This window comes from Myzus persicae, unplaced genomic scaffold (genome assembly GCF_001856785.1).
Source record: "Myzus persicae strain clone G006 unplaced genomic scaffold, MPER_G0061.0, whole genome shotgun sequence".
Lineage (NCBI taxonomy): Eukaryota > Metazoa > Arthropoda > Insecta > Hemiptera > Aphididae > Myzus > Myzus persicae.
The window spans coordinates 677,410-690,566 of NW_019102619.1; the positions used below are offsets into that span (position 1 = coordinate 677,410).

Below are 13,157 nucleotides of genomic sequence, written 5' to 3' on the forward strand. Positions count from 1 at the left end.
TATATAAGTGGGTGCGTACAGTACTACAGTTGTGGACTGCGAATACATGAGGCACTCTGAATATTTTTATTTAATAATCGGGTACTTAAATCTACGAGTTTTCATAAATGATGCGTCATTTGGTTTTATTGATTTTTTTGGTTTTTAATTTGACCCTATAATAAATATTTTAGTATAGAAACTAACAACTGTCGATATGAATTTTTTGTTATTAATTGACGTTTGGATAAAAGTATTATTTGACATGCACTTTGATTTATATGCACTATGCAAGTTATACATATACCAATATTCCTTGTTCAAATGATTTATGGTTCGTCATAGTATTGTTATCATTATTGTATTGTATACATTAATACACGCGTTTTCGACGATTAATTTAACGATATTCGTGGACAAATATGTTTAACACGGGTATTTCACTCAACATTAATATTCTACTACTTAACAGGGTCCATTGCTTAATTGATGTACGATGAACTTTGGGGCTACGATTTATCGTTTACGGTATAGGTAATTATATCATTATACATGCGGATGATAACATTTTAAAACCATAATCAATATTATAATATTTTGTGTACATAATTGGTCTCCGATTATATTATACGTACCTACTCATCTATACTAGTATACTACATGTCAGATTACATTAAATAAATAAGGCAATATTGTAATGAATTATTGTTCGGCGATAACAAATTTTAATACCCATGACGCGTGCACTGTTGACGGATATATAGTTATCTGTATCCTAATCGTACTTAGACCTTTTTCTAATTCCATCGAACACGGCCGTAACTATTTTAATAAATTAATAATGTATAAAACGATTATCATATGGATGAACGGAAGCGTATAATATATCTTATCGATACAAAAAATCTTATTCAAACACATATCATAACAGAATGCCATATTTACGAACGAGAACGAACAAATCTTAAATTGACCGAAACTCTCGACGAAATCCTTGGACCTCAATCCCGGATCAAAACAAAAAAATTCTCAAATTTTTAAAATTAACTAATCTTTTAGACAAAGCATGATCGTAATTGTTAAATTAATTTTTCATAGTGTAAACTCTATAAAAATTGTAAATAGTATCATAGTATTGTAAATAGCATCTGAGACCTTTAACTAATGGCCCTTGCTGCCGAGTTGTTTTAACAAATCAATAAAAAAAAATCCTGTTTATCGATAAACTCGTATAAACTATAAATAAATTAGTTTTACTTTTAGATTATATAGACAACTAATTGAAGTTCGGATAAATATTAAACTTTATAAGAATTTTTATAGTAACGTTTATAGGTTCATAAAACTGACTATTGAGTATTATAGTAAGTAGGTATAGCGTGTGTGGGACGTGGCTATACAGCGTAGTGAGCGTCCAAAGTTTTGATAAGTCAGAGTAAACGGTGGCCGTAATTCAATTAAGTTAAAACATATAAAAAAAGTTTCTGTTCGGTTGTTTTCGACGGGACTTATCCGAGTAGTTTTCAACGTAAACAATATAAATAGAAAGCAACCAATATAAAGTTTAAACGATGACGAAAGGTCAAAAAAAAAATTCTTCTTCTTAATTGTTTAAAGGAATCAAACCTAAGCCTATACCCAGTGTATTCAATATGCATTTATTATATTAGCAGTATTAACTTTATCGGTCGCTTACTAGTTCACTACACTGTTGAATGCTTATTGATTTATACATAGTAACACGGGTAGTGAATTATGAGATGATACTTGCCAAAAAGAATAAGGAATCGCAATGTAATGAAAACCACGTTTATAGGTACCATAACCAAGTTTATTTTGTCACTAAATGTATTATTAAAAAACTAACTGAGGGAAAATCTTAATAGTCGGTTGGTGTTGATTTTTTGGTAAATATTAATGTTTGGATCTTAATCTTCAAGTTATTCATGCCCTATACCTATAATGTAAACCTCTAATATTCCTAATTGTTTTTATATATTATAGATTGTGTATTTACTATTTTCTAAGAATAAAAATGTTCGAACATTGGGGTCTTTAAGAAATAGTTATCTTTTTAAGTTTAAGTTCATAAATCATTACGCTTTGATTTGTATCTGCGATATTTAGTATGTTATTATATAATATACCTATTATAGATATCATCTAAATAGTCTCAATGGAGGTACTAATTTAAAAAATATTTTCTATAAAAAATTCTATTTCGTCTTGTGCGTTGTTTGTCACTATTACTATGTAATATAAATTCGATATCAATATTGAAAACGACCGAAAATTGTCTCTGTTATATCGATATCGTTGTGAATCGAATAATCAATGATATTGCTATCCGTTTACAGTTAGACCAAATTAGTATTTAGGTAAATGCTATAATAATATAATATATAGATCAATATTACAAGTGAGATACCCGTATTACACGTTTATGTATAACGTTTCTCGTGTGTATATTAGCGTTCAATGCCCCGGCAGACGTGGTTACACATGTGTGCGCGAGAACTGGGCGAAATTTTAGATTTACCTAACACACATATTATATAGTTATATATAATCATTTTATATTATAATAAACCGTATGATAAAATATATGCATACGATTATTATAAAATCAATGAATGGAAGAGATAATACGAACGGCGCGGCGGCGGACCAGATCGTATATAAAAAAAAAAAAACTGTTCGGATAATCCGGTTTGGGGTGAAACGGCGAAGGAGGAAAAGTGTAATGCACGCGCGCATACATAATATAATATCATACACACGACAAAACGCACCAAACGTCATCGTACCGCATACAGGGTGTCCTCGTTCGAGCGACCACCCTCGTACAATATAGTATAATATTTTCCATTAGGCCTCAGCCTAGTTTTTTTGTCTACAAAAAACCTTTGATCACCTCACACCACGATCGTTTGAAATTTCAATGCATACCCGATAAATGAAAATCGACGGTAATTATTCGAATATATTTTGACATAGCGTAAACCAACCCTACGTCAATATTCTAAGAAAACGACAACTATTCGAGTTTGCCAGTTCACAGAAATATACTGAAAAATTTCTCTCAGACCTACATGATTTAAGACGATTTTCCGATACACCGTTTTAACGACATTGCAACATAAAGTTATATCGAAGAAAATAAGTGTTGTCGACGGCATTACAATAGGTAGGTACACTGCAGCAGTACAGCCCGGCGACCGACTGCACCCTGTATAGGCTGCAACAGCAGGAACAGTAGTGTATATATACATTATATAATATATATAATATAAACGAAACGTGCAACTGTGAATGATTATTACGTATACAAAAATAAAACTCGGGGTTAGCGTTCCCTTCGTTCTAATTTGGCACGGCCCGTGAGCAGCAGGGGCAGTTGGTTTCGTGTCAATGACCCGCCGAGCGTTCACCGATATTATATTATATAGTTGGGCATCGCCCCTCCCGACCCAGTACGCCACTGCACACACACACACACACACACACACACACACACACACACACACACACACACACACACACACACACACACACACACACACACACACATTGCACACTGTATACACACACGAGACCAACAGGATAACCATATGTTATTTACGGAGGTCCCTCCAGCCGGCCGTCGTTATATAGCTGTAGGTTTTTATGTTTTCAAAAGGTGAAAAATATGTACACTTCGTCGTACATGATGGTGTGTATGTTGTATATACAGTAAATATATAAACGGTGCAGGGAATACACACGCTGCGAGTGTTATACCTCGCTATATCGGTCTACTCGTGGCGGTCGAGGGAAATAAAATGCAAAATTATAATGCTAAGTATGTTATAATACGTCTATATATGCGTCATATATATACATACACACGCAGAGTAGGTATACTAATATAGCTGTGATAATTCGTATAATATATTGGCTCGAGACTCTAGACATAAAACGTCGTGACCCAGAGGTGTTGAACGAGAGGGCATTACTTCATTATCATACCGAGATATAACAAAGTCGTACTTGTTCAGAAATTAAAAGTATTCAATATAATTGTTAATTACTATAACGCGTTTATAAAAACAATTAAAAATGCGCTGTGTCATCCAATCTAGACTACAGGAAGTTTAATCATCACTCATATGTATGGACCATACTCTATAGAATGATTATTTAACCGATTTTCCAAGATAACAATTTCAAATAGTATTATAGTAAGAACATTATCTGCGTTCACTCGGACAAATATGTACAGGACGACCGATTCCAAGACAACATTTAAAAATTACAATATTTAATATCTAATCGAGCATTACATTTTTGGGGATGCTCAAGTCTTCCTATACATATAGTTGATCCTATGTGGGCCTTTAAAAATATCTTGTTGGCCATTAGATGATGTGAGTACCGTGATAGTTTTGACCATCGTAAATTCATAATATGTATAAAGGAACATGATTTAGTGCACACGGTGCACGTCTCGTACGTTGTCCGTAGACAATCGATCGATACGTAAATTATATATGTGTATAGTATTACACGTATATTTTATTATTATATCAACAATCGTAATGAAGCAGTTAGTGTCACGGACGGTGACGATTGATTTGCCTCGATATGATATAAGCCAACGACGAGTGGGAACGACTAGATAAAAACAATTGCATTCGTTAGTGGATTCACAAGAAGGTTTATTTTTTTACGTCATATATAAAATATTTATACTTTTCGGATCTACAAAACCACCGTGAAATCACGTCTGATATCGGCTATTACATGCCGTGCAAAGTTACGTGATACTTTGGTCGAAACCCGTTTTTCCATTTCAAAACATTTGTTTTTAGAGCCTATTTTTTATGCAGTCTTGTGTACTACAGTATAATGTCGGTAAAAAGTTCATCAATAATACATAGGTAGATGAAAATGATGGGCAATGAACAGACACAATAGAACACGAATGAGGCGTAGTCATGTACTCACATCTCCGCGCTCAGCAAAGGGCAATACATCATAATATTATTATAATATTAAAGTGCAGATTTTGAGAAACTCGATCTGCAGGCGATAACAACGTACCTATACCCCCGATGACAGGTTTATTGTATATGTCATATGTATAAGCCTACAATTATTTATTTAGGTTTTTATATTTTCATATTTGAAAAGCTATTTATTTATAAAAGACCATTTACGCCCTAGTGTAATATTATATGGAGTAGTATACAGGAAATTAGAGAGAGCCACGATTGACGTAGCGTTTTGCGAAGAGTAATTATTTCGTCAGTGCATTGATGGGAGCCTACATTATTATAATAACGAGCTCGGTATTCACATAAGCTGAATACATGCAGAGTGTTTCTAAAGTTCTACAACGAATACCACTATATTTAAGTAGCTACAAAAACAAAATATTATGGATTTTTGGTTCTTTCTCAAAAATCCAAGGGTTTTTTAATTTTCATACCCAAAATTATGACTTAAATTTAAAAATAAACATTCTATAGTATTCACAAAATGTACTTAAAAATATATTTCACATGTCTTTTCCCCCAATTTTCATCCGTTGTTTCGTCGTTCAATAGACGCAAACAAGAGCTAGATATCGCTAAGTATCGATTGGTAAAAGCCGTTAAACTGATGAAAATTCATTGACAGGTATAAGCGAGAACTAACAGACATCGATGAATATTGACAAAATTATATTATGGCACTGTAAAATGGTTCTGAAAATTTGATAATTGACCTTTACGCCAAGAATAATTTATTATCCTAATGTGATATTCGTTGTTGAAATACCCTGTGAATGCATGTATAACGCACACATTGTTATCTGTACTCTGATAATCATCTCATTACGTATTCCTAATGCGTGTGCGGTGTGCCACCACGCGATTTACGCTGTTTACTATACTATAATATACATATCACACATGTATATACCTACATGTCACTGAAATGATGCATTCGATCATCACGAAGAACGTTCGCGGTTATTGATATGTAGGTATAAATTTCAATTATTAATCGAAAGCTGAGGGAGTAATGGAGTATTATAAAATAAAAGCTGTTCGAAACGGAGCACGTTTTTGGAACTTTATACAACGCCACACGCGATGCTATCATAACCTACATAATATTATTTTTAAACAGTATCGTTTTACCTGATCGAGCAAAATTGTATACTTTTTTATGTATTGTATAAAATAATGATAACGATAAAGATGATGATTGTTATAATGTTCAAATGTTTTTGCACGTTAAAACGGCCAGTACCTATATCTAATAGCGATTAACCACGGTCGCATTATTATTTTTGTTGAAATATATAATATTTTATACTGTGCTTACAGACTAAAGATATTATATAAAAGTATAATAATTTAATACTGCCTTACCTGGCTGTAAATTTCCTCGAGGTTTTGCGCCCAGTATGGCCAAGTTCACGTTGGCCTTCCGCCCGTCGATGATTGGGTTCGGTTCTTTGCACGCCCTCTCGGCCGCGGGTCTGTCGCCCATAATCACCTGCAGAGTAAACCAAAGATCGTCGTCGTATCATTATTACCGTTGTTATATTATTTTGCTAGCACGAGGCGAATTCCCGGGGAAAAGGGTGCTTTTCCGGGAGCCTGCACTTATCCACCTCGTGCAATATATATACATGTAGGCTGTGGGTGAGCTGCTGCAGGGGTCGTTGGTGGAGGGCTGTGCGTATAGCTGGACACGGAGTGGCGGGTGGGCGAGGATAAAGTTCGAAGGGTAAAATTGAATTACGTGTCGAGAGCGAAGGCAAGAGCTGCAAGAATATAATAATAATATATATGTGGTGTGCGTAGTGCGTACGTATATAATACACCTATATGTATAGTACGACGGAATCCGAGGGTGGTTGTGCTGCGTGCAGCGTGCCCGGCGCGAGACAAAAGTATATGTTCATACATGTATTATGTATAACCACGATAAAAGAGCACTTGTGTGTGCACGACGAGGGGGTGGGACTTTTGTAACGTCATACACACAAGACTGCGGCGAGGTTGTGACGCGCGCGATTGTTAATGTGATGTAGTCACGCGTTTCCGATTTTTTTGTTTTTCATTATTCGTCTCGAAAAACCCGAAACTCGCACATCGCATTAGTTCGCGATGCGCGCCGCTGCAGCGAGGGGTGACCGTCAGTAGGTATGTTCATATTGAGCGCTCTGTATATAGTGTATCCGGCACATACGGCGTACACTATTAATATATTATATATACATGTATATAGCAGTATGTGCGGCACGTATAATATGCCAACAACTATTTATAGGTATACATTGTATTGGACTGGTTCTGGAGTCGTCTTTTTAGCCATCAAGCGAGTCCTCGGGGACGGGACGCGAATATCCTTTCGACACCTCTAGCACGTGACGGCGACGGATGGCGGAGGGCGGGAGTAGCGGAAGTAACTGCGACCGGCGCGCTAGAAAGGAAGTAATGGAAATAAATGTCGTTCCGAGGTCGTCTCCCAGCGGACTGGGCGACGCAATTATGCCGTCGCGAGCCGGAAAAGCGATTTGCTCACGGGCGCGCGACTATTATATTTACTATACGTACGCGTACAATACAGATACGTAAATGTACATTAATGTACTTCGTGTGGTGTGCGCTTTAATCGACACGGTTAACCGCGTGGTGAACATCAGGACCACCCTGTACTTATTTAAATATAAACGTGTCGTGTGCCAATCGTCGGCCTTCGTCGCAAGTCTGTACCCGAAAACTCGACGCGGGATTCGTTTTTGTTTCAGCCTCGATTTATTATGATATAATATTTGCGGCTTACCGACAAAAATGAGGTAAAACGTAGAAAACGCAATAATTAGAAAAAATAACGAACTGTAGTTTGAATAAGTCGTATAAGTGCGGAGATTCCGACAAGACCCTACGGGGTTACAAAAAGTGTGGAAAAAATACATTAACTAAATCGAATGACATAGTTTCATCGAATTCATATTATTTTAACAATAACTTATAGGTAGCCTTACTATAGTTAGGTCTACCATGCGAATTATATATAAATACAACAATTAAGTGAATAACAATGGGATTTATTTTTAATTATTTTAATTTTTTATTTGATTTTAATGAGAACAAACAAAATCTTTTGTCTCTCCTATCGAGTGTTGTGTACGTTCCAACACTTCGTTGCGGAATGAAAAGCGAAAACGTTCACAATATTCACCCTTTACCGCGTCTCTGCGTTTCATTTTCTTTCTCTCTCTCTTTCTCTCTCTCTCCCTATCGCCATTATTTGTTTGTGTGAAACTTTTCGTAATGTGCGCAAGTGGTTTCAAACGTCTCGCTCGCATTATGGCCGTATATTATTATTGTACACTTGTGTGTAAACATATATATAGTACGTACACATTATATGCTTTATAAACGTATAAATGTATAATATACGTATACCTACGACTGTAGTGCGGCGCCTATACTACTAAAGTACGAACACGAGACTTGTTGTAAGTACGCGAACACGCGAACTTAATAAACTCACATTGTGTCGTGATATAATAATATAAATAAATGATAAGTTGTACGCGTAATGATGACACGTTATAGGAACAAAGATGAAATAAAATGTTAATAAAGTTATTGGGGACCAGCCGATCCATCGGGTTTTTCTTTAAATTTAAGTTTTTCGTATATGTTGGATTGATTATACTTCTCATTTGACAGCCATTTCAATCATAGACCTATGTTGTATACGTGTATAGATGTGTCCTATCCGACTATATATTCCTTTGTTATATATGACTCTACTACAGTATAATTTATTATACAGGAAGGTTCATCTCGGAAAACCACGGCGGACAAACTAATGCGATCATTACATGGAGGCGTTAGTTGGTCTACCATGCAGTGTTATGGCCGTCTATTTTATACGCACCCACATGCCTCGCATATACCCTACCTCGATCTGTTTGCTGGACACGGTCGTAACAGTGTATTAAAATAATATATACATAGCTTAAAAATGAAAAAATACACACACAAATTATGAAGTGTATATAATATAGTGTGCAGCGACTGACGGACATCAGAAACAGACGTGGTCAGACTTTTGAGAAGAGATGAAGTCAGCTAGGACACGGGGAAGCCACGAAAATAGTCATGTGGACCAGTGGGCCGTCGGTGTCAAATAATACAATGCAATATTGCAACGTTTGCAACAAATTATTAGGTTAAGTATTAAACCGGAAAAGGTTTGCAAAAGGTTTGCAAAAGATTTGCAGATCGATCGCTCGTCTTGGCGGGTGAACGCCGAACGTCGATATAACACTATAAAACACAAATCTTTGGACAGAGATTATGATATTATGCAACGAGGTAATATATTATTAATATGCGTATAACCGAGCAAACTTGGTAGGTATGTGCTATAATATATAATAGTTTACCACAGGCCAAACTATCCGCAGCACGAAAGTTTTCACGGATCTGACGTCACACGCACACACGCGTTCATCGCATAATACGTTTGTTACAAAATAATGTTTTACGACTCAATGATTATATTATGATGATATCATTATTATATCGCTATCGTCTGCGAACGTCTTTTTACGACGGATACCGGCGGCGGCGCGACAGCTGCAGATTTTTAAATTGTTCTCGCCGTCCTTATTAATTTTATCATCGAGACCGATTTGTGCATCGATTTTTGTGATTCTAGAAATACAAGTCGTCGCGGGGACTCACTAAATCGTTCGGTTAACACAAGCCAAACAATAAGCGAGTTAATTATTAAAAGTGGGACAGTGACAATGAGTATACGGCGCGTTTGGAGTTTCGTTTCTTTTTCATCGTCTATCGCTCGAAAACCATCGCCGTTTTTTGCCAGTGACTTCTTTGATAACATTCACACACACACACAAAACACACACATACACACACACACACACACAAGCTATAATATATTATATACCTACACACATACGTTACACACACACACACACACACACACACACACACACACAAACACAAGGCACGCATGCCATATACTACACGCACACATAAATATTATATATACAGTGCCTACACACACACACACACCCTAAACATCTGTCGGACAAACACAAACACAGACACACGCGCTGACGCACTATAGTCTATAGCTGCCGAGCACGAAAAATTACAATATTTAACACTATTATATTATTATGTATACATAATATACAAAAACAACGCGTGTTACGTATACATTATTATATTATTGTCTATATTATTGCGCATCAGTCTATTAGGTATAGCCAAAGGATTAATTTGGGCTTTTGACTACAAAAACAAAAAATAAATTGAAATGGATTGGGGCGCACACCCGCTGTAATGTTATAGGAGGAAGGAGGACTTTCCCGGGTAGACGTGGACCATAGCTACTGTATGTCTCGCTTTAAAGCCAAAAATCAAACCTATACCAATGCTAGCTCAGCGGCACTTGAGATGAATATTTTTACTCATTTAGAATGCTGTAGTTTAGTATTATTGCTAGGGTTTTCGTGTACACTCAAAAATCGAGTAGCCCACCGAAAATGAGGAATCGAAAAAAATTAAATGACGTTACAATGCTCAATTGCTATATTATATTGCGTAATAAAAACAAAGTCGTCGTGCAGTCGTATACTCACAAATCCGTAGCCCCTGCTCTTGCCGGACTGTCTGTCCGTGATGACGACTGCCTCTTCGATGTCGCCGTACACAGCAAAGTGATCCCTTAGCGACTTGTCGGTGGTGTGGTACGGCAGTCCGCCGACGAACAGCTTGGTCCACGTGGTGTCCTTTTGCTGGCCACCACCACCGCCGCCGCCGGTGCCAGGCACCGCGGTGAGACTGGCCAGGCTACCGACCAGACCCTCGGCCGTACCCAACAGGCTGGTGTCCGGATTGGTCATTGCACCAGACATCAACATGATGATCAAAGACAATAGTTATCGGACGTAATAACAGTAATTATTATGTGACACGAGGAAGAAGTAATGTAATATGATATAAGACGCTCGTCAGTACGTATTAATAAAAATTATTGGGACGAACGAAACGAGCAAAAAATGATCGGGGACGAAAAACAAATTCACGTAACGTGATAAAACTTTTGAAATAAAAATTAAAACAGATAAATTTTATTTTTCAAAAAAAAAAAAAACAAATCAAACAAACAAACAAACAAACGAGCAGACAGCGATGATGACTAGCACCCGGACGACATGTTCGCGTGACAACGTGTGGTGCGGTGGCGCGCGTGTGCTCGAGTGAGTGACGAAAATAATAATAATATAAAGCTTGAGTGACCGACCGTGCAGCGGCGCGCGCGGTGCGTTGTTTTATTATTATTATTATATTTGGACGAGACGGAGCGAATGAGCGGACCGCGGACCGTGTGTGCACTAGAAGGGATCCCCGTAACGTCACTGACTGCGCGCGCTGTCGCCGTCGCCGTCGTTGTCGTCGTCGTCGTCGTCGTCGTCGTCGCCGTAGTCGTCGTTACACGTCCAACTACTCCGGCGGGGCCGTCTAAATTTAGTACGCGTACGAGGCCTCGTTCGGTTCCCCTCGGCGTGTGCAGCTGTTCCGGCGGCGTCGGGGCTCCTCCTGGCCGCCGCCACCACTTCCCTCCCGCTGAGCCGACCACCGCCCCTCGCCCGACACCCCACTACCGACACGGCCGCCGTGCCGTACACGTACACTATACACTTATATTGTTATTGTACGGCGGCCGCCGCCACTGGGAACGCTCTGCTCCGGCTGCTTGCGGCCCCCGCTCGACGGCGGCGGCGGCGGCGGCGGCGGTGGCGGCCGGGCGAAAACGGGAGTCCACCCCACCCTGCCCGTCCGCCCAACCGCCAACCGTCGCCGTTAACCCGACCGGGAGAGCGGCCGCGCGCGCGTGCCCACCCGACGACGTTGTGCGTTTTAAGCGCGCGCGCGCGCGCAACCCTCGACGACGACGACGACGACAAAGCGCGCCGCATACCGCCGCCGACAGACATCATCCCGTAAAACCCGAGACCCCAACTACGCTTGGCGGCCGTTTCCGCGCGCGCAAAGGCTTAGATTAATGTTGCGCGTGTAACCCCTTTCGACCGTGGTCGCGGTCATCGCGCGAGCGGGTGGTAAACGCACGCACACGCATACTACATAATAATACGACGCATATATATTATATAAATTATTATTGTAATATGATTTGCACGCGTGCGCGCACCCCGCGCGCCACGTTGTAGCCGGCTGCGGCTCTGCTATTTAACTGACCGCCGATAATATTATACGACTCGCGACGGACGTCGCCGCTGATCGGTTTCATCAGATCTCGACGAAACACGCATTTATTTGTTTTTAATTTAAAACGTGTCAGCTGTAATAATTGCCAATATTATTATTACTCATTTCAATAGTTGTCGCAGATCGTTGTAAATGTACAGTACAATCTTGACGGTCTTATAATATAATATAAAGTAAAAATAATATGACAAAAATATATGATCGTGATTTGATGCTCCTACCTACCGATGTACGCGATTGAATGATTCGATATTCGAATCGCTGCTGATATTACAATATCGGCTTATGGACTTTTGATACAATGTACCAGGGACACTATTGCAATAAAAATAGTAGTTAAAGTAAGGTAAACTAAGATTTGAACAGTACCAATATTCGTATTAACAATGAAATAATAATATTAATAATCCAAGTACCTACGTCACATGGCAGTCGAGGTCCTCTATTTCTCGCTTTAATTCCTAGGTTATGGTACAGGCCTCCTTTGGAAGCTCCAGGTTTCTATTAATGAACATTATAGCTATCCGAGTCTCTTGATTCTATTATGTAGGAGGGGTCGTTTCCCATATCGTTATGAATTTTCCTGTACCTCATGGACCTTATGCTATTTAAGAATATCCTTATAATATTTTATTTTTGAGAATTTAAAGTTGATTAATAAATTAGTTATAGATTACGTTCCGTACCTAGCAATACACTTTATTAAAATAATAAGAATAATATGGTGATAATACCTACATTGCGGTATTATGAAACAAAAATAACAAATAATAATTTATGATATTTTCTCAGGTAAGGTACTTAATATTAAAATTATAATTTTTTATTAATATTTCTACTATTAATAAGTATTCACGT

At 38.2% G+C, this 13,157-nt stretch overlaps 1 protein-coding gene across 1 annotated transcript in view; it reads right to left on the reverse strand.

The window, feature by feature from the left end:
- LOC111032674 (RNA-binding protein 24-like) overlaps nt 1-11,550 on the reverse strand; it is a 37,973-nt gene extending 26,423 nt beyond the window's left edge. Inside the window, exons 1-2 of the mRNA XM_022313090.1 lie at nt 10,649-11,550; nt 6,381-6,507 (exon numbers count right to left, since the gene is read on the reverse strand). Coding sequence (XP_022168782.1) covers nt 6,381-6,507; nt 10,649-10,930 — 409 coding nt within the window. The 5' untranslated portion in view covers nt 10,931-11,550. The remainder of the gene's footprint in view (nt 1-6,380; nt 6,508-10,648) is intronic.
- Between the last annotated feature and the right edge of the window lie 1,607 nt (nt 11,551-13,157).